At 42.6% G+C, this 22586-nt stretch overlaps 4 protein-coding genes and 1 pseudogene across 8 annotated transcripts; 2 read left to right on the top strand and 3 right to left on the bottom strand.

Annotated features, from left to right (window-relative positions):
• Positions 1-23: 23 nt before the first annotated feature.
• On the bottom strand, positions 24-1617 carry LOC120446184 (actin-like protein 6B). Its single transcript, XM_039627026.1, has 3 exons — positions 1299-1617; positions 397-1239; positions 24-333 (listed from the first exon to the last, which is right to left on the bottom strand). The coding sequence occupies exons 1-3, from the start codon at positions 1495-1497 to the stop codon at positions 98-100; spliced, it is 1278 nt and encodes a 425-aa protein (XP_039482960.1). The 5' UTR covers positions 1498-1617; the 3' UTR covers positions 24-97.
• A 99-nt stretch (positions 1618-1716) lies between these two features.
• Positions 1717-2916, top strand: LOC120446185. The gene has a single exon (XM_039627027.2). It carries the CDS (start codon positions 1862-1864, stop codon positions 2837-2839), a length of 978 nt encoding a protein of 325 aa, XP_039482961.1. The 5' UTR covers positions 1717-1861; the 3' UTR covers positions 2840-2916.
• LOC120446181 (myotubularin-related protein 14) lies at positions 2852-15902 on the bottom strand. The gene is made up of 6 exons (XM_039627020.2): positions 15308-15902; positions 4790-5637; positions 4089-4727; positions 3882-4025; positions 3467-3823; positions 2852-3395 (listed from the first exon to the last, which is right to left on the bottom strand). Exons 1-6 carry the CDS (start codon positions 15422-15424, stop codon positions 3260-3262), a joined length of 2241 nt encoding a protein of 746 aa, XP_039482954.1. The 5' UTR covers positions 15425-15902; the 3' UTR covers positions 2852-3259.
• Positions 10747-14618, top strand: LOC120446187 (glucose-induced degradation protein 8 homolog). Of its 5 annotated transcripts, none has more exons than XM_039627030.2 (4): positions 10747-11754; positions 11818-11877; positions 12537-12667; positions 12724-14618. In XM_039627030.2, exons 3-4 carry the CDS (start codon positions 12565-12567, stop codon positions 13335-13337), a joined length of 717 nt encoding a protein of 238 aa, XP_039482964.1. In that variant the 5' UTR covers positions 10747-11754; positions 11818-11877; positions 12537-12564; the 3' UTR covers positions 13338-14618. The 5 variants fall into 5 exon arrangements, with proteins under 5 accessions (XP_039482964.1, XP_039482963.1, XP_039482967.1 ...); XM_039627029.2 differs by having other exon boundaries at positions 11815-11877; positions 12724-14617; XM_039627033.2 differs by lacking the exons at positions 10747-11754; positions 11818-11877 and adding an exon at positions 12087-12329.
• A 209-nt stretch (positions 15903-16111) lies between the features above and the next one.
• On the bottom strand, positions 16112-22439 carry LOC120445440 (annotated as a pseudogene).
• Between the last annotated feature and the right edge of the window lie 147 nt (positions 22440-22586).

Genomic DNA, 22586 nt, shown 5'->3' with positions numbered 1-22586 from the left:
ACGTCTTCTGAATAATGGGACACTTAAAAGTTCACATTTATATTATTACATAGAGTTGCGTCTTTAAAATTAAAATTGGAATTCGATTGCGCTGTCTTTACGGACATTTCCGCTCAACTTGGCTCTTGCCGGCCTCCTCGTACTCTTGCGACGATATCCACATCTGCTGGAAAGTACCTATGCTGGCTAGGATAGAGCCGCCAATCCAGGCCCCGAATCTTCGCTCCACGGTGCCATTGGCAGAAATCATTTTTAGGCGCGTATTTGATGGAGCACGCAGCTGCAGATCGCGATTTAGGCGCTCCGGAAAACCTTGCAGAAGAGTATTGCCACCTAAAAGCAAAATATTGAGGCATAAGTGGGCTATAAGTCTATAGACCTAGGGAAAATGCCTACCAGTGACGACCACTGAGCCAAAAAGTGACAGCCGCACATCCGCATCACACATTCCCACGCTGGTGGACGCCAATTGGCCAGCCCCCAGCATCGCGTTGTCAAAGAGACTCTCGGCTATCTTGAATCGCTCAGAACCAAAGTCCTGGTGATAACCATTAGGAAACTCATAGTGCACCGTCGGAATCTGGGCAGCCACCCGTTCGTCAAATGGATTCTCTAGGACCTGCAACACATTCATCTGGAAGTCCTGCATCATAAGCTGCAACATATAGTTCTGCCACGACTGAGTCAGGTTCTCTGGCAGTTTGCGCAGCGTAAACCGTCCGTTATCGCGCTCCTTAACGACGTCCTTGGAGGCAATCTTGTATACCGGCGACAGATCAATGCCGTGCTTCTCCAGATGCTGGCGACACTGTCGTGAAAGAAAGTCACCACCCAGCGGTGACTTAACCACCGCCTGGGACAGCACATAGCCCTCATGGACGGGTACGGCTGAAGTGTGGGTGGCTCCGCTATCGACAACCAAAGCGGTGGCCCGCCCGCTGGAGAAGGCAGCCAAGACTGCGTTTTTCACCAGAAAGAAGGCTGGAACATTGTACTTTTCGAACATAAGCTCGGTCAGCTTCTCGCGGTTGTTGCGCACATTCCACGATGCTTCGGAAAAGAGCACGGGGTGGTATTCCGGCTCCGACTGAATGACATTGGCATAGGCGTAATCAATCACCTTCTCAAACAGGTCCCAGTTGTCGATCATACCGTCTTTCATATAGGTCTGCACTTCCATATTAGAACGGGGCACGGTCACGTAGTTGGTGTCCACATAGAACTTGCGCTGGTCAGCATCTAGAGGAGGGGTTTGCCGGTTTTTTTTAACGGGTTATAAAGCAAATGTAGAAACTCACTATTTGGCGTGGCATTGTTGTCTGTTTTGGTCTCCGGATCGAGATTGGTCTCTGGAGCGGCTCCAATTCCCACAACCGAGGGTATCTCCGCCTTGGGCGAATCCTCCTGTGCGTAGCCCACTCGCAAGGAGTGATGTCCGGGATCGAAGACCAGGGCGCCGATCTCGTCGCCGCCATATAGCATGGTGCCGCCACTCATTTTGGGGCGTTCCGAACACTTTTCCGCACGTTGTATTCAAGAAATTCGCGAAAATATTTCAGTCTGTGTATATTTTGCGGCTTTTTTCACGACGCTTCTTCCTCGCTGGTGATGGTCTGACAAGATATCGATTGTTGAAGCAAAATATCGAATATTCTGCCTATCGATTTCGTCTGTGTCGTATCGTTTGTTGTTATCGAACAACTTTCATCTCTGTTAGTTTGCAATACAAATTAAAACTCTAATATATGAAGAATTAATTAATTACGGAAATAACAACACCTCCTCTATTATCGTTATGTGGTAACTTGGAACACACAGACGAAATTGAACTTTAAAGCAACCCACTGCTAAAAATATTAAAATGAGTACCGACAGCGCCGAGGAATCGGTGACCAATGCCAATGTTCCGCATATGGAGATCAACATATCAAACACCAACATCAGTGGCCAGATCGTTTTAAATGACGTGCTGCTTATGGAGATGATCTGTCGGTATCCCTTCCTCATTATTCCGGAGGTGGAACCCCAACTGGACGTAGACTACAACGCCTGGGGATGGGATCAGCTGGCTAAGTCCTTTAACCAAAAGTACGAGGGCGTTGAGCTGAGTGCTCCGTTCTCCGTAAGTGACCTACGGCTGCGGTGGGTGAAACTGCGTCCGCTGATTAGTGCCTTGGCTAGTGCCACAGGGCAAATCCCTGATCCCCTGTGGCGGGTGATGAACAACGTGCACAACCGCATGCAAGCGGAGAAGCCCCCGGATGTGCCGAAAACCAAGTGCCAGGATTTTCTGCTTAGTCAGTTGACCTTCATGAAATCTCTGTCGCAATCGGAACGCCGGCGTTTAGAAGTCGAGGTCCTCGACCTCATCCTAGAACAGGAGCGCCTAGAAAAAGCCACTCAAGAGCTAGGTCCTAAGGAGCTGGAGACAGCACAGAGTGAATACGACGAGTTTCTCAAAGCAATACGGGTTAAAGAGCTTCCAGCAGACACTTTACTCCGTTCGACGATTGATGCATTTCGCATTAGCCCTCACTCAAACCCTAGTATAATAAATGCCAATAAAAGGAGTGTGGGAAGTAGCAGGACAATCAGCGATAATGGTATTCGCAATGGATCAATTGATGTCGAAATCAAAACAGAAGTAGCGGACGAACCTGAAAATAAGGATGTAAGCAAATTTGACAAGCGACCGACTGAAACACCCCGCTACGTTCCACTTAAAAGCGCCAAATATTACATTAAAAGTTGTCGGATCCGGGTGAAACGAGTGGATTTTGAAGATCTTTTACCTTCAGTTAGAATCCGGCGCTCCAGAAGGCCTACGCTGAGAACATGACTTTCTTTCGTATAAAATGCACATAAGTTTATTAAAAAATACATTACTATAAATTACAACTTAAAACTATTGTATAATCCAAATCGCATTTTATTTTTCGCTTGCTTTGCATTCTCGATGAACTAATAACTAAACAAACAAGGAGCGGGGAGATGGTAGCTGGAGAACCTAGAGAAGAGGAGAGCGGGTTAGCTAGGGCAGGAGGACTACGGAAGTTTGCTCATTGCCTGGGATTCGCCTGGCTCTTTCGATGCTTATCGGTAATCAGTTATCCGTTACACTACACAATCGTCAACAGTCACTAAAGAACGCAATTCAACAGGTCTATAAATACAGTCGTTGGTTGAAAGCGCAGCACTTAACAAGAAACAAACAATTTGGGTGTAAATCCAACAAACGGTGATAGCTGCTGATTCTTTCTCAAAACAGTTGGTCCGCCAGGTTCCCAATGAACGTGGCCAGGTTCATGGATGAGCCCTCCTTGAATTTCAGTCCAATCGTCTTGCCGTAGGCTTGTATAAAAATGGCGCGCACAGCATTCAGGCGTTGCTTTCGTCTGCAATTGTACAACGAAATGATGTCATTAGTATGCACAGCTAGCTGGCTAAGCATTAGGTTTAAACTTACAAGTTTATGCATTGCTTGCTGGCCATAGTGCTGCCGCCCACGTCTTTGGAGGAACCGTTTGCGAAACCGTGCGTTGAGCTGCCGTTACTGATGCTGCTTCCACTTCCGCTTCCACTGCCGCTCGATGCTGCATTGATGCTGCAGTGGTAACCATTGCCGCCATTGTACAGAGGAATGTTTGAGGAGCCGCCACCATCCGCTGCCTGTTGCGCCACAAACCGCATCATGTAGCTGCCGTTCATCATGGAGTCAATTGAACCCGTATCGGTAACCACCTGCCAGCTTCCATTGGAGGATGTAGACTCCTGTCTTTGCCGCGCATTTGATCCAGGCACTGAAATGGGGCTGGTTCTAGATCTGAAACAGGTTGAGCTAAAGTTAGTGAGGTTTCTTGTTTTAGTCAAGGCAGTACAACCTCTTCGGATTGGGCGACCTGCTGGTCAGCGGATTGACTTGCGCTGGCGTCGTGGCATAGAAGTTATCTGTTATGGACATATCACAGTTGGAACAGTTTGAGTAGCTGTCATTGCTATCTTGATCGAAGGAAAGGATGTAGTCTCTGCAAGTTAATGTAAATGAACTTATAGACGTTTGTTCAAAGACCATATTTGGCTATACTTACTCCTTGAGCGGTTCATCGTCACAGCCGTCGGATTTAATTACTATAACACTACTGCCGCTGCTGCTGGATGTCTTGGTGCGCTTACGGTGCTCCACAATGCTGAACTCCTCGTCCGTAATAAACTTGAGCACGTGGAAGCAGAAGAACATGATGTCTTCGCCTCGTTTCAGGCGATCTGGCAGTTGATGGCCAAACAGGTACCAGTCGTAGGCCAGTGTGAAATACGCCATTTGCATGGCGTTAAGTGACTGATGGATGAGCCCATCTGCCCACAGAGACAGCCTGACCAAGGACACAAACAGTGGAGTGCGATCCCAACCGCTGATGCAGTGAATCAGCAAGCCGGAGCTCTCCTCTTGCACGTATTTCAGTGTGGCCCTCAAGTAGTTTTGGGTGATGGCCACCAGATCCCAATCCCGGTACTCCGACCACGCCACATCGATATCCGCAGCGGGGCCCATGTTGGGAATGTTGATATTCGCATCGTTAAACGTTTGCTTCCAGTTGTAGTGCAGGTTGCGCGCCATGTAGTTATTGTCCCGGAACTTTTTGAAGAACTCACAGCCCGGATACGGCAGGGATAGAAGATTAAAGCTCTTATAGTGCTTGTTGGGATCCGCTTTCTCCGACGAGGAAACGCTAAAGGAAAGAGGTTGGTGATCAGTTGGTGTTTTTAACTCGGTATGTTACAGTGTACTCACGCCATGAAGTATTTGATCTTGCGGTTTTCGACCATGAGGTCCACAATGGTTGAGACATTGAGCGTATGTAGCAGCTGGATGTCGCTCTTAATGACTTCGTCGTAGCTGAACTGCGACTGCGCCTGGTCGTGCATGTGGGTGATCAGCGACTCGTCCGTGGAGTCCGCATCGTTTTCCTCTCCGTTTGGCGCGGTGTAATTGCCGCCACTCAGGCAGTCGTAGGCATAGTCCACCACCTTGCGACCGTAGGTTTCTGGCATAACGGATAGCGTGGCAGAGCGGCATATGTACTTTCCGCGATACATGATCACAGGCACGGCGAATCTTTGACGGCATCTCGCGTACTTGGCCATCGTTACCAATTCCCGCATTCGCTGGATATCGTACTGATCCTCGTATATCGTATTTTGGGATTGCTGTTGCGATGGCTGCTGTTGCTGCTGGAGAGGATGTGGCTGTTGGGAGGGATATTGCGCGTGGAGGGGATGCGTCTGCTGCGAGGGATATTGCTGCTGGAGCGGATGCTGTGGTTGTGTCTGCAGGGGATTGGCAAAGGTCACAAAAGCTTGGATGCCCACACCCTCGCTTCCGGTGCTTCCTGCACTGCTGTTCAGAGGCGTGGCGGTAGCGGTTGTTCCCGAGGAGCCTCCACCTCCCAAGCCACCACCAACTTGCCCGAAGAGTCCATTTCCCGGTACCAGCGTCTTGGCCATGTGCCCGTGCTCACATTCTGGGATGAGTATTCGGCCAGGATATCGCGGACTGAGCAATCCGTTCGTATTATCCAGCTCTATTAGGCTGTAGTCGAGCTTAAACAGGTATTCGCATTTCTTGGAGATCTCGTACTCCTAAAAGAGAAGGATATTTATAATATAATATGATATGAATAATAACTGAAGGACTGATAATTGCCAAATATGGTAACATGTTAAGTTGCATAGCCCCACTTATTAAAGACTGAAGTAGTACATGCCATTAAGATGCTGATCCGTATACGAATGACCTTAGTACCCATTCACTTTGGATAACCATTAAGTATTTGACGGGCAGTGTGTAAATTCAATGGTTTGCATAAATCAGCGATGCCGGCGACGATTCTTAATGGACAGCGAGATTAGAACGCGGAGTGCAACTGGTTTTCCATGCATTCTCAATGTGTGTATACGTATACTATATAGACATTCCTAACCCGAGTTCAATGGAACTTGGACGCTCCCAGGGTAGGAGAACTGGAATCTGGATCGTTCGACTTCGACTGGTTACTATCTGCCGCTCAAGGGTTAAAAGAGATAAGCTAGGAGGGGTAATGGCCACGTTACAACACCAATTAGCCATTTAGGTACAATATAATCATTTCATACAAAACAAAATAATACGTATTTTAGTTTCTTGTTATAATTTTTAAACTTATTTACTCTGTGTGCTAATCAAGAAGAATTCTAAAGGTTGTTTAGGCGACTGGCTAAAAATAGAAGGAAAGGCGAGCAAGGGGGCGGTGGCGACAAATGGTGGGCGTGGCCCCCAGCCAGCTGTCCCAGACAAGCAACGGCGACTAGATAAAAGCACAATAATAATACAGCAACAACAAAAAAACAAAACGACTCGTGCAAACACAAACACCTTGGGAAAACAGGTTTTTAGCTCACAGAGAGAAATGTGCAAACAAATGGCGAAGAGAAAAACAAAAAATTATAAAAAGACAAAGACCGTAGCTGCGCAAAAATTGGCAACAACAAAAGCGAAGCAGCGAGCAAAACAAACCCGATGAAAACTTAGTGGGGCGTATGTGTGTGCGTGTGTGTGTGTGGGTTGAAAACTACTGCACACAAGTGCGCAGTACGAAGCGAACGAGCAAAACAACTAAAACGCAATTACAATTACCAACAAAACGCCGACACAAGCACGCAAAAACGAATTGCTGTTTAAGGTGCTTTTATTGTATTTTTAGCATTTGTTAGATTGCGCAAGCAAACATTTATTATAAAATAAAACGAATTGTCAATATCAATACAAAACTACCATCGCTTTATAGTTATAGTTATTTGCTCGTTGTCCTTTTGCTTCCAGATTAATCTAGTATTCGGCTTACAGTGTTGCCAATTCAACTATTTAAAATCTAATGCGTCATAAATAAGAAATGTCAGTGTAGTTTTCGTTATATTACCATATATTGTACAAACAATTCAATACCAAAATATGAAAATACATTTTAAATTATAGCCTAAAAAGTTTTACCACAAAGACGAGCAATCGAATCAAGCCGAGTTTTAAAGCAAATTAGCTACTTTTGCAGTTTCATGCAGCTACTTCGGCAGCACTGTTTGACAGATGATGAGAGTGGGAGCAAGCGAGGTGATGAGTGTGAGAGAGATGGGGCTGCCAGAAAGAAAATACAAGCCCCATCGATGGCCGATGCGCGAGTGTGAGTGAGCTGCGAGTCGGCGAAGCTGCCGTTACAAAGCAGTCAAGTCACACATGCACACATGTACTACTATTGTTGTGTGCATTGAACTGCTTGCCAACTGCTTCTGTTGCCGTTGTTTCGTTGCTTTTACTGCCGCTGTTTTTTTTTTTCATTGTAAGCGAGCAAGTGCAACTGTAAGTGCAGCAGCGCTGCTTGAAAAACTGAGCGCCTGTTCCAAAGGCGCTGTAAAACTTAAAAACAACAAACAGACGCTCGCTCGTGTAGTTACAGCGTGGAAAATAGTTCGCGAGCGTGGTGATCATTAGGTCCCATCATCATCATCTCATCATCATCTTCATCGGGGCTTTCATCATCGGCTGACCCAAATAGTGAAATTCAAACCGAAGGAAGGCTGGCTCGAAACCCAAGCTCGCCTCACAAACCCGGATTTTAAAGACTCTGCCGATGCTGGGCCACCAGAAATGCAGCAGAAGCTGCAGAGTGCGACACACTTTTCTTCGGTCTTTCAAAAAGAAAAAATGGAACCGAACGGCAAATAAAGCAGAAAAGCTTACAAAAATACAAAAGGAAACCAAAAGAAAGAAAGAAAGAAAAAACTTAACAACGGCGGCAAGAAACCGCACAGCTGAAAAATAATCGTAATCGCACTCGTGTGCAATCGAACCGAGAAAACCACCAACCGAACCGAACCAACTCGACCAAGCACAGGGAATCAGCAAAAGAAAAGGGTGGAGAGGTCGTCCATTCAGTACAGTACGACTTCTTTAACTCCGACTTTCACGCAAAACTTTCCTTCAGTGAATGTAGTTTAAAGCAGCTAAGTGGGCACTAAATGTACATGTTACTAATGTTACAAACACATCTACTAAGCTTCCACTGCTCTTATAACAATTATGTTTCTGCCATGTTTCACCATAAGTTATGTTTACTGTACCAGTTGAGGCTTGAGCTCCTGCTCTGAATCTTGTCTTGTTGTTTTTTACGATTTTTGTTTTGTTGCGAATAACAAGCTGAAAAACTGAAGGAGGCCTCGGTGCAAGCCACACGTTGCATATTCATCAATCCGCCGGCGACAGGGAAATGGCTTTTCTTGAATGAATTATTGAGTGGACGAACTAAGGCTTTAAACTGGGGCCACTGACCACACCCAAAATGACTGCTCGACCGGCAGAGTTCCGCCTTTGATACTCCTTGTTCTTGTTTACATGATTTATGCTTGCGCTTTAAAATGTGCAGCGTGTTGTTTTCGTCGGCGTTCAAAGACCCCCGATATGAAAACAAGTTGCGCGCCCACGTTCCAAACTCTGAGTAAGTTTTTGGATCGGGTTCCAAATCAAGGAACTGGATGCGCGGTACAGTTCTGTTGCGTTTATTATTATTATTAGTTGGGAGCGTTGTATTCATTCCCAAGCAATTAAACATATTTGCACTTTGTGTCGTATACGTAAAAGCAAGTCCTTTCTTTTCCATCATAAAGCTTCGAAGTACAAGGCATTGTTTGCATTGTTCATTGTAAAATATAATGCTTTAAGGTTTTTTACGAGTAACAAATGATTACCTCTGTACCCTGACAGCATTGAAAATAATATGCTAAAACATTTACCCACAAATATGCATGTTTCTTAGAAAAAACGTTGAATTTTTTTAATAATTTCAGCTTATATTTACGTTAACGACTAGCATATCTTTTAATTTATGCAACATCATCCACATCGATTGGGGATATTAATTAACTTTTCATATGCAAATTGCAAAACTGCAGAGTGCATAAATATCACCATGGCTAAAACACTCGACAGTGTGTGTGGGACAACTTTCGAAAGGCATTGAAACCGCTTTGCGGATGATATGCGAATGAGATGTATCCAATGGAGGTCTGAGGCACGTTTGAGCCAAAAGTTTTTTGTCGCCATGGAAAGCTAAATGATTTTTGCTTGCCAAACAAACGCATGAAAGCACTTGAAACACTTTGCAATGGCAATAATTGAGCGCGCTAAGTGGGCGTTGCGAATACAAGTAATGACTATGAGCAGGGGTGTTTCACAAATCTATTTATCAAATGCTTAATTTATTCGCCAGCCAGTCAGGAAGAGATTTTTACCGCCCACACACGCACACACTCGTTCCCACAAACTGAATTGAGTTTCGCCAGGCGCCGATCGCTTTTCTCGCTTTCTGGTTTCCCATCAGACAACTCACTGTGATGTGAAAAGAAGGTCATCGGAATAATCGATTCATTTTGGCAATGCCAGCATGGGCTAGCAGAAAAAGGGAGATGAAGTTCTATGACATCGAAATATAATACTAATAATAATCATATATTAAGTCATAGGTGCAAGAATAGGTGCAATACATTTTTCCCAGTGCCACTAACGTAAATTAAAATCAATAAGTGGAATGAAATTTCTGCGCTCCTGTTGGCCGTTTGCAATCGAGCACACAACATAATAATTCGTTTGCTTTCGGCCCCGACATCACCTATTATTTTTGCTTTGGGCATAACCACATAACCAAACGAAAGCCGATCCCCCATCCAACAGAACGTATCCGAATCCGAATCTGAATCCGAACTCCCTGCAAATAGTTGAGTGAAGCGGCATTGCCATTTCGCACATTATCGATTTTATCTGTCAGCGAGCAGGCGAGCATGAATATAAAGTTGGTGGCTAAAAAATCGGCAGCATCCGAAAGCACACGTAGCTGGAAAATCGGAGGAGTAGTAAGTAGAAGCGAACATCGGCGATGGCGATGACGATGGCGAATTGTGCCCTTCTTCTAATCATGCTTGCATGGTGGCTCCGGATGCTAGGCAGTTAGTCCGGAATGCGCGAGGAGTTCCGCAGCAGGGTGCTTCGACATTACTGCACTTTGAATGCCGTTGCAACATCCATTCACACATACATGTATGTATGTATGTATCTGGAAGCATTGGAATCCCTTTATCAGACTGGCCCTTAATCAAATCGAACTCGCCGGCTCTCTCCATTGCGGACATGCGCCCGAAAAGCTGCTGCTGCATCCCCGATAAGAGCTGGAAGCGCAGCTGCTCCCATTACTACAGCTGCGGGGATGCGGAGATGCACTTCCCCTTCAGACCACTAGACACTCCTTCCGCCTTTCCCCTTCCCCCCTCAACCCACCCCACCTTGCACGGGGCTTTTTAATGTTGCCACTACATCCACTCCTGCGTTCCTGGCACAAGTGTCTGTGGTGCGACCCACGCACCTTGCAGCAACAGCTGGTCATCGAACACACTTGCACACACACACTGCGACGAAGGGGGCGGCGCGGGTAGGCGCATCCAAACGCGTGGGAGTAAAGTTCAACGTGCAACAGGCTGTCATAAAAGGGTGCAGGGCGCCAAGTCGCCAGTGCACAGTGGGACTAACTTGGCGGCAAAACTAACAAAGATTGTTTATGTATACCAACAAATAAGCACAAACAATTTAAATTATTTAAATTGAGAGATACAATTTGTTTGACACGCTTTTTAATCTAACATTTATTTAAAAGTTTGACTTTTTGGGAGTGGAATAATCAAACGCTTGTTTGAACAATTTTAAATCATTCATTTGACTGGCATTTATATTTCCTCACAATTGACACAAATAAAAACAATCATTGACCCACAATTCATGGCAGTTCTCATTACCCCGCTCCACACACTGAGGTCATCTAATAATTATTTTTGCCATGCTTGACGAGCTTTTATAATGTATGTATACATACATTAAAAATCAATCACCAAAAACGGGTTAGCCTTGTCAATTTCAATGTACTCTTTATATATTTTTTAACGTTAGATATAATATAAATTTAAGGAGCAGCGAATTATTGTTTATTATAACATGATAACATTGATTGATAACGGAGCATAAATAAAAATATTCTGTTGCTTTTTAAGATAAATAATGCAATCTCCCATATTTGACCCATTTTGGGCGAACTTATCCCACAGTGCAGAACTTTGGTTGCAGTTGCTGCGCTGGAAGGCGTCGCACTTCCGCTCTTACGGCGATTCCTGCGCGCCTGTGCCGCATTTTCCAAAGCGCCCACACAAATGACGCCGCACGGCTTGCAGCGCAGCTGCATCCGTTTCCGGGGGCGGTGGTGGGAAGATTGTCGTTGGCGGGGGCGTGGCCACGGCACAGACTGCTGCCAACGAAAGCAGGCGTCCAGGAGTGTCCAGAAGGGTCAAAGGGTCTATGCTCCATGCTTGGCGTATGGTATAGGGTGGCTTCACTGTTCCTGGAACTGGTTGCAACCCCCAAAACGAGTGCAATCTCCGCACTGGAAGCGAGCTGCAGACTGGAAGGCGCCAGGCGGGATACACATTAATGCGGAGGAGTAGCTGCCATCCAGGTCCCTGCAGCTCCTGGGACCAGAGTAGTGTTCCAGCAGGCGCCAAAGGCAGCGCTCGCTACGCGGCCGTTTTTGGTCCAATTGGTTTGGCTTAAGCCGATTGTTGCCAAAAAAAAAAAAAAGAAATAAACTGCACAGATATCAGCTAGCCATTGCTAGCCATCCAAACAATACAAAAGTACATTTTTTCATATTCCATTGTATTGCAAAATCAGTTCACCCTTCTTTTCGTCTCCAGCAGGTGAAATTTTTGCACAACATTCTTGATTGACAACGAAAGCAGCAACAAAAACAACAACAGGTGGGTTCTAACACTGTGCGAATAAATAAATAACATATATGTATGTATGTACAATGAAAAACAGCCAAGACGGCCAAAACACACACGACGCTCGGTAAAAATATTTATGAAAGTGATATATTTATGAAGCAAAAGCCTTCCTGCTATTTTTGGCCATTTTTGCTTGGCCGGGATTGACTGTTTGGCGCCCACACGAGCAGACAAATGAAAATGGTACACCCCACCCACCCACGCAGATACTAAATACAAATGCAAAACCCAATACACACTCGCATTTGCATCTGCAACAGATTTCAATGCCAGGTCATAAAAATAAATCAGTTTGCGTTAGTACAAGCAAACTGATGTGCCAAAATGATGTGTAACTCGCTGAAAACAAAAGTGATATAATGATCAGCACATTGCTAATAGATGATCATCAACGGAGCCTTCGTATATGGCACCAAAAATGTGTAGGATCAAACAATAAGACAGCTTTCTAATATCTTTATAAATGTAATGTAAATATTGTGGAAATCAAAAATAATGAAATTGTAATAAACAATATAGATTTCATTCCGTGTTGAGCCAGTTTATATTATATACAAATTAAGGAAGTAATCTATTAATCGGGACTATTGATAATTATATACTTTTTCGCTTATCCGCCATTTTTTCAGTACCTAAGTCAGACTAGAACCATTGAGAATGGCCGAGTATAGACCATCAACTTCGTGGCCCCACCGCATGATGAGCTTCCAGTGCCGGCAGGCGGATCTGAACCGCCTGGTGATGAACTATCTGGTTACAGGTGAGACTCACTAGTATGCTTTCTTCTTTAGCTGATGTACAACCACTATCATTTAGAGGGCTATCAGGAAGCCGCCAAGCGTTTTATGACCGAGGCGGCGGTGAAGCCGGGTCCTCACATGGACACCATCGGCGATCGCTTGAGGATTCAGGATGCCGTCCGGGTGGGCCAGGTGAAGTACGCTATGGATTTGGCCACACGGATCTATCCACGCCTCTTCGAGACCGACAACTATGTGTTCTTCCACATGCAACAGTTGCGTCTGATCGAGATGATCAGGGATCAGAAGATGGAAAAGGCGTTGAAGTTCGCCCAGAGCAAGGCAGCGGGATTTTCCAAGGTCGATCCAAGGCACTACCACGAAGTGGAGCGGACCATGGGTCTGCTGGCCTTCGATCGGCCGGAATATAGTCCTTACGGGGAGCTAATGTATTACTCCTATCGCCAAAAGGTGGCCGGTGAAATAAATTCAGCCATGTTGCGCTGCCACGACGGTGAGAGTAAGAGCAAAGAGGAGCAGCCAATGGAGCCAAGAATGATGTTCCTCATCAAGCTGATCCTTTGGGCCCAGGCCAAGCTGGATCGCGAGGGATTCACCGACTTTCACAAACTTGATCTTGCCCATGCGGATTTCGAGGAGGAGTTCCGCCGCACTTTCCAGGGTTTCTAAGTCCATAGGCATGCAATAATTGTCCAACGATCGGTCGGCGTCTACTGCGAAACTTTTTAAATGTACGTTGTTTTTTTTTTTTTTTTTTTTTAAGCAAATCTACATGTATAAATGTAATTTTTATGGTGGTAAACCAGCATAAATAGGTGTAATTTTTTTGAATGGATGTTGAATATTAAATATTTCCATGTCTTGATGTAAATTGGAACAAGCGTAGTATTATTTTTCACTCGGTTTCTGGCACTTCTGGTAATCATCGTCTTTTAATGAATATACTTTTGATTGAATTCTGTTAAATATTATTTTGACGATTTGGTAATATATTTTTCTTTTTGTTTTTTTCATTTTTTTTGCACTATTGCCTCGTACATATGTATATTTGAGGTGGTTAAATTTCTTTGCATACATTCTCTGGAAGCTTTAAACCTTATCGCCGGCCTACGTCATTTGTTTAAGTGTGGCGGCTTTGGCTGGGGCGCCTAATCTAATCGGTGTGGCTAAACTTAACCCTGAACCCCGAGGAGACTGGGAAATAAACAAGTGAGAGAGAATCGCACACATAATTCACCCTTTGCACCCCATCAAAAATGCATTGCTCTGTATCAAGAGGCAATAGCAGCAGCAGCTTTTTGTTTGTGCCTTTGAATAGCAAGCAGATAAGGAATATGAATAGGAAAATACTTGTGGAAAATCAAATCAAAGGTTGGCGCCCTGCTTGGTGATAAGACCCCGGCTATGGTTTGATAAAAACACACGTTTACAACAAAGTATTAGCCCTTTTGGCGATTGCAGCTGAACAAAACCATGTAAGATCGCTGCGGAAACGTGAGTTACGTGCCAAGTTTCCACTTGGCTTTCCTCGCTCTCACACCAAATAGCCTGGCTCTGGGATTTGGCTTAGATATATTCACCAGCACTGGCATGCAAATGAGCAGCGCTGTTGTCAAGTTGCCATTACAATTGTTATTCTGGGTTATTGCCGGTTAAGCGGGCGATAAGACGGCATTACATACTTGGCTATTAAAAAGGGTGCGTGACATTCGAAGGGGGTAAATGGGTGAAAGGGGATGAGCTGAATGCAAAAGACAATAGTCGAATTAGAGTGCGTGTCACGGCAAGAAAATGCACGTTTATGCGTGTTTCAGGGGCGGGCCTAAAAGGGCCATTAGGCTTTCAATTACCGCTTAGTGCAGCTTAGTGGGATATTGAGTTTCAATGGCAATTCGAGAACAAAAGCTATTAGGAAAGTTTTCCGGTTTTGAAAAACCTGCTTACCCGGGATTTCCTAATTAAGTTAAAGTTTGATTTAATAACCAGATTGAATGCAACTCGATGAGGAACTTTGAAACAAAAACTTAATATACATAACTCTTAAACATTAATTGGAAAATTATATTATAAAAAGGAAAAGGCTACTAACACTAAAAAGAATTTACAACACCTGCTTATGAAGCCACATAATGTATCTTAAAGCAAGTTAATTCGAAAATACCGGTTATTGTTCCTATTATTAAAAACAGATATTTTGTATTAATGATTGGTGATCGAATAGGTAAATAGAACCCAATCCAAATTGGAAAAGCTATCCCATGATTAGTACTGTTCATGGAGGAAACGAACAAATAAGTCCATCGAACGACATGTTTTAGCGCCTATTGATTGCCATGAAAATGTGATTTTCATCGCAGGAAGCTTAATGGCGGCCATTTTGAGTGGCTGAGTATTTTTGGGGCGCGGCAGAAAGAAGACGGCGAGCAAGAGGAGCGCAAGGAAGGGAAGAGAATATGAGCAATAGGAGGACAGGACATTATGACGTGTCCTCCGCAAAGGCGCCACGCACACTAGCACGCCAAGCAATTCGTGCGTGTGTGTGTGTGCGTGTCTGTTTTGCGGCGACAGCACGTGCACGTGCGCCTAAATGTATGTCACACCCACACTTACTTACACATGCACATGTACCGTTAACTTACCGCCGTTCCTTCCTCAAATGCCGCCGCCTCGAAGGACTTTTTTTCGAAAGTTTCCAATAGATCGTGTAGGTGCTGCTGCGTTACGTTGACCATGTGGTTTGATGTTAGGCTGCACATTTTTGCGGCGATGCATTTACCGTTCGATTCCTTTTTATCCTCTTAATTACACACACACACGACACTGGCAAAAGCACAAGCACACACACACACACACAAACACACGTTTAATCTCGCAAAAAGACGCCGAATATGAACAATATTTCCCGTGACTTTTCTTTTCTCTCGTATTGTATTTTATCTGCTGCGTATTTGAGTTGCGTTTATCGCTTCTACGCCGTTTACACGTTTCGTTTTTCGCGTTTGTTTGCTTTGCTTGGCTTTTTACGCCCTAGATGACGGCGACGTCATCAAATTTTTGCGGCCGCAAACGCAATTTAATTTTTCGCCCCTGCGCTTACGGTTAGTGCTACAATTGTAGTTGTCGTCGTTGCGTTCGCAATTTCGTTTGTAATAAAATGTGCTATTGTGATATTTCCTATTCGCAACGGAGGAAAGCGACAAACGTCAAACAGCCGCGACTAAAAAAACAACATGAAAAGGTAGAGGTGGAGAAACATCGATGACCATCGATGCTTATTCGATTAGCAAAAGTTTTCTTTTATCGTTTGGTACTTGCGAGTGATGGGCCAGCATTCTTGACTCAAACCCTGGTTCGGAACACCGGTGTCAGAAAATATTTTACTTTTAGCACGGGTATTCCCATACATGCCATTGTTTTTATTGGCTTTACATCCCACACAAACTTGAAATAATCGGATCATTTACAAATATAATGCACATTTATTTAATTGCTGAAAGCGACTCCTCATCTACGATCTCCAATTAAAGATGCGCTCCGTTTGCATACGCAACAATTCCTTCGCAAACAGTCTCACTTAAATTATGTCGAGCAGTTTTTTATCTTCTGTTATGGTGACTCCATTGGGGTTTTCGTTGTCCCCTACAACAAAAGATTATTTATAAATACGAGATGATCGAATTTCATGATTATTTGTAATAGATTACTTACATAATAAGTTTAAGAATCCTCGGTTTTAAAATAAAGAGCACAAATATGACGGTACCCTGGTACCAGTTATAATAATCAGCCACCAAAAAAGCCCTGCCCCAAACCTCGTTTTTATCCAACAAAAACGAGATTATTTCCAAGCTCCACGACAAACCCATAATAATGGAAAGTCGCAGGCATACGGTAAACCTGAAATAGATTACAAAAAGTGCACCTTTATATTATAGTTATTATCTAATAATGTATAATCATTACTGTTGTGAGTCCGAGTTTAGCTTTTCTTTCGTTTCTAGCTGTTGGGCGTAGGACTTCATATTCTTCTTTACCCTCAATATGGGAATCGCCGTCAGGACGAACATTACAATGTTAAAGACAATTATCAGTAGCATCGGACCATAGAAGTAGATCATCACACTCATTTTCTTATCTGTTGGTTACAAGAAGAGTTACATAGCAATTGCATTTATAGGAATGGTAACCCACCAAGGATCCAACAACTTTTGCCGAAGGGCAGGGCGGGTCTTAACCTCTCGTCCTTAACCACCTCGTAAGCTATAATAGTGATTACGGTCAGGAGTACCGCCATGCCGAAGGGCAAAATCCGTTGAAGTAATTCCACACGTTTACTATCAGGAGAAGGAAGCCCAGGAACAGGGAGGTCAAGTAGCAGATGAAACACTTGCCGACTAGATTGCGAAGCTCCTTGACGTAGAGATACACGCTGATTGTTAGGACTATGCATATTAGGGATAGCACTAACGCTGTGGATATAGGTCATTAAACTAAGAAACAGGCCAAACAGGGATTTCCACATACCAACTGTCTTCCATGGTTTGGAAGGCTCAGATGAAATCGGGCAAAAGTGAGGAGAAATTCGGGTACTATTATCCCTGAATGAATGATGCTGGACGCAGTACTCCCGCTTGGTCAACGCCACGTTGTCCCATTGACGCAGAAGAGATCCATTCTACGGAAATTTAATATTACTCTTCCGATAAGACAGAAACACAGGCAGCTTACCTCAAACAAAGTGAAGCCGTTGCTAGGTAGTTCGTTATTCAGATAGTACATCTGGGGACACCCGGGCTTGGCCAGATCCGACTGCACGATTAGGTCCTCCTTGAAGTGCCTCTTCACCACCGACCCGTCGCTGAGCGTCACGTTCACGAAGGGATCGTGCCTGTCCAACTCGTCCTTTGACATGTCACCGTAGCACCGGCCCATTTTCATCTTGTGGTACTGAGGGCAGCAGAACCTGATGCAGGGTCGTAGTTGGCAGGCACATCCTCTTACGTGGCTCGCCACCCTCTCCCTTGAGTCGTCGGGCAGGAGCTTGAAGTGATATTCAGCAGTCAAATGGGCGGGGATCAGCAAGCCTTCATATAGGTACGATCCGTTCGAGAACCTTTGCGCTTTTGAAATATCTACGGTGTCGTAGAAGTCGCAACCGGAAATTTCGGCACTTGAATTTTGCATCATCAGCAAAATAACTGCGATGAATAATACATCTATGACTTGCATTTTCTGCAAAGGAAACTAAAATAATAGTCTACTCATTTTAAATTAAATATGCTATTCTATAAGTATCTACTAACTTTAATGTCGACGTTTAGAAGAAAGCTTTGACCTCTGTAAGAAAGCAGCAAAGTGATCTCCGCGAAAGTCAAAACTGAACTATTTACTTAATACCAGCGAAAACATTATATAACTTTCTAAGTAATTTTTTCAAATTATAGTATTACCTATCAGCTTAATAATATTACAACTATTTGTTATCACAGAATATGAATAAGCATAATGTACTCTTTTTAGGAGGACGTAAGTGTATACAAACTGTCAAATCGTATGTACTCTTAATGCTTAGCGGTCCGGAATTACAGCGATTAAAAGGGAGAACAAGAAAGTACTTGTCTATATGATACCCCTCACTTAGCGGCTATCGGTGGTAAGCGTACAATTCTCACGGTATTTGGCATGTAGATAGATACATTTAAGTAATAATTACTTTTCTACAACTTACGTGGTTCGCCACCCTCTCCCTTTAGTCGTCGTGCTGGGGGCTGGGAGCTTGAAGTCATATTCAGGAGTCAAATGGGCGGGTATCAGTAACCTTCATATAGGTACGATCAGTTTAATATTTTGTAAGGCCAAAACAAAAAACCCACAGCATTTAAATTGTATATTCTGCTTTTGTCTTTATTTAGTTTTTTTCCTGTTAAGTAGAATAGAATTATTAAAATGGTTTTATATTCGTTTCCTTTTTGCCTGGATTTTGCTTCCGATTACACAGATTTACGTTAAAGGAATTTGGAGTTTTGCATATTGCATTTTGCATTTGCTGCGCAGATTGGTTTGGGTAGTGGTGATACCCTAATACTTGTCACCTTGTCACCCACCGGATTGTTCTATTTAATCATGTCTCAAGGTTGGTTGGTACATTTAATCAGTTTTACAGTTTGCCGCTTGGAAATTCATGTTCGATTAGATTAATTACAATTTTTAGCTTAGAAATTACAGTTCTTTCATAGAGTCAGTTGTTGTCCTGCGGATGAAATTTAGTTACTGGTTTTGATTAGGTGATCTTGCTTTGCTACAGCTTATAGACATAACTGCCGCACAGTTGCACTCTCATTTTGGTAGGTAAAGCTTTGGATATTTCGTATTTTGATATATAATGTTTAACATTTTGCTTGCTTAAACTTAGAACATTCTGGTATATGTATATCTCAAATTTCAATCGATGTCTCGGAGCGCTGTAGCTGCTATGTTTGTTCTTCTGTTCGCAGTCCACAACAAATTTGTTTTGCAAAAAACTTGGAAATTGTGTTCAGTGTGTGTGTGTGGTGTCTGCGTATGGGTGTACTGATAGATAAAAACAAAAGTTTACTTTTCGGCTGTCAAGGAAAAATATATACAACTTATTTTCCGATACCAATTCATTACAAATCAGTTTAAAAACAAAGTTCCAGCTTTAACTATCACTTAGCTGTATACATTGATTTATATTCTAGGCGCAAAAATTCTAATAAATACGTGTATGTACCATTAACAAATTGAGTTTTGTTCAAGGCCTACATTTGCATTTGCATGTTACGCAATTAATCTATGACAAGACTAACATCCATAATTTAAAGTACGGAATTATTTGATTCGATACAATATTTGAAAATATATTGGTGGTTACAGCAATACGAGTATTCGTGGAAATCGGTTATTCTCAAAGACATTCAGTGCGGTTCCGAATCAAATCGAGGAAAATGGGTGCAGGAACGGGCAAGTAGAAGTTGCCTGGCTTAAAGGTACACTTGGTTATGCTATATGGTTTATGGTATATGGTATATTGGACATCAAGAATAACTTGCACACTCGCTATACATATATTCCTAGGGCTCTCTTCATTGCGATGAAATCTCTAAATAGGTGGTTTTAGTGCATACATTCAATGTATAACTTGTTAAATTCTTATCGGCATACAGTGGGGCATATCTCTCGGTTCGTGGAGGTTCCGGTGCAGTTCCAGGTGTCGTTGGCTGGCCGCAGTCCAGCTGGGGATCACTAAGATCGGTATCAGATCGGCATCCTTGGCAATCCGCTGGCTGTACTTAATCTATAAATCAACTTGACTCGTGGAGCTCATGGATCCAAGATCCATTTCAGTGGGGATAGCATATCCTTGGGGGCCGAATTGGACCAATGTTTAGCAGGGGAATGGATGATTGATCGATTGATCGATTGATCGGTGTGTCTGTGAGAATGTAAGCCAATCCAGGAAATTTGCGTGAAAAGAAAACGACAATTTTGGTTTTTTGTTCGAGGTTTTTAAAATGTTTGTGTATTTTTTCAAAGAAATTTCTGTATGTTCTTGTTTGTTTCGCTTGTTGATGCTCATAGTTTTTCTTCATCGGTTTTTGCAATTTTTACAATATTCGTAAATATAACTTTTATATAGCTTTATTCATATATATTTATATATATTTGTTTGCATATATAGATAGAGGCGCGAGTTCTTTGTTTGGTTTCTTTGCCTGTCAAAATATTGTAATTTGCTAAACACTTTTAGCATATTTTAACAAGTTTGTTTCTGTTTCTGTTTCTGTTACTTTGCTTTCCATTTCTTTGACTGCCTTCTATGCAAACGAAGTTAAATATTTATGCAAGTTTTGATTTGGAAATCGAAAATCTCTGTGAATCCGGCCTCCAATGCCACAACTGACGCACTTCAGCAACCAATTTGAATTGGAAATGCTCCATCATTTGACATTTTTGAAACGGGAAAATTCGGAGTGACTACATTCCTGGAAAAGTGGCCGTTCAAAAAGTTTACATATTCATTTAGATTTGACTGTTTTTTTTTGGGATTAGAAAAATTCGTCTGTGTCAATTGATTAGAGTTAAATTTTCATTTCTTTAAAACATTGCACAAATTTCGCTACAAAATGTTTTCTTCTTTTTGTTTTGTTTGTTAAAAAAAGTTATAGAAAAGTGTTGTTGTTTTTTTTTGTTGATTTTTCATTTTTTATCATTAGCGCAAATGGTGTTTTGTTCAAATCTTGTCGTTGCCCTTCAGAGCTTTCCCTCCAAAGTCAAGCAAAAACAAAGGAATTCTGCCGAAGAAAACACGCAGTGGTTGCCTTGGTGTTCCTGCATTGTTAAGTTATACTCACAGTTGTTTTTTGCAGTGGAGAAGAGTTAGAGTTAGCATGGGAAAGATCGGAGATGTTGTGAGGTGTGGGATCGAATGGGACCGGGTGTATGGTATGGTATGGATAGATCGGTTAGAAGACATCACGACATCAACGCGTTCGTTACAGTTACAGTTACAGTTGAAGTTGAGGAAAGGAAACAGGGTTTTCGATATGAAATTAAATTAAAACCAAGTATAGAGTGCGGTTCAGTTAGCATTGGTCGCGCAGACTTTCGTTTCACAATCAGTTGGTTAACATGAACTTGGCAGCAGTGGACACAGAGGAAAATAGATAGTTCGTAAGACAGATAGACAAGTTGACAGATATTTAGTTTAGTTAGTGGTTTGGTGGTGGTGGTGGTGGAGGCAGAGCGGATGGGTTAAAGCTTGCGGTTGCTGTGGTGCCAGGAATTGCAGTGGCTGCTCTAACTTCAACTTACACCATTAGGTTCGTATGTATATTAATTTAAGTTACGCTTAGCTAGCTCTCTCGCTTTTGTCTAAACTTTGCTTTGGTTTTCGTCTTGAATCGTCTTGAATCCACGCTTGATTTGCTTACACTTAAGACAATTGTCTTTGCATTTAGCTAGTTTAATTCATATGTATAATTTATTTATAAATATATATATACGTTAATATATATAACTGTTCCGATGCTGAACCGTTGATTCTCCACATCGTCTCCTGCTGTTAAGAGTCGTCCTCCTTCGCGGGAGCCTTCTGCGATGGTGGTGCTGCTCCTCCATACTTCGTCCTTTTCCTTCTTATATATGTGTGTGTTTGATGAAATCTTCTCCTTGCTTCTTCTTCGTCCAGCTCTTCCTCCGCTTCGTCTCGCATATAAATATTTAATTTTATATTTCTTTATAATAAAATTATATTACTTTAGACTTGGTTTTCCTTTTGCATTAAGTACATTAGGTATTTATATGTATGTATATATAGTATATATATAGAGTTCCTTCATATTTATATTTGTAATAATAATATTCGGTTTACTGCTTTTGCTGCCGCTTATGTACTAGAGAAATGTGTTGCTGTTGTGTTTTTGTGGCGTTTGCATTGTTAAATGTTAAATCTGCTCATATACACGTATTCATATATATAGTATATATATTCAGATCGCCGTGTGGTGTCGCTTAAGTTTGCTACAAATAGTGCCGACAAAAAGCTGCCTTTCAAGGACCTTTTGGACTGCGGTCCTGCTGGTCCTCGTACAGCCCCCAAAAATATGCCTCATCTTCTGCTGCGCGCCACATTTTTGGTTTTTAATTTAATTTTATATCGAAAATGTATTTGTAGTTGGTTTCTTTGTTTTTTTTTTTTTTGTAATTTTTATTTGTTTTATTTTTATATTTATTAATTTTAAATTTAAATATAATTTAATAAGAAGAATTTGTTGTTGTTTGATTTTACATTATTTATAATATATATATGTTGTATTTATAATATATTTTATTTCTGGTTTTCTGACATGTCTGTGTGTGGGAGTGGGTGTTCATGTGTATGTGTGGGTGTGGTTGTGT

Source organism: Drosophila santomea, chromosome 2R (genome assembly GCF_016746245.2).
Source record: "Drosophila santomea strain STO CAGO 1482 chromosome 2R, Prin_Dsan_1.1, whole genome shotgun sequence".
NCBI lineage: Eukaryota > Metazoa > Arthropoda > Insecta > Diptera > Drosophilidae > Drosophila > Drosophila santomea.
Note: the sequence above shows the minus strand (reverse complement) of the source record. Positions and strands in the feature narration are given on the sequence as shown.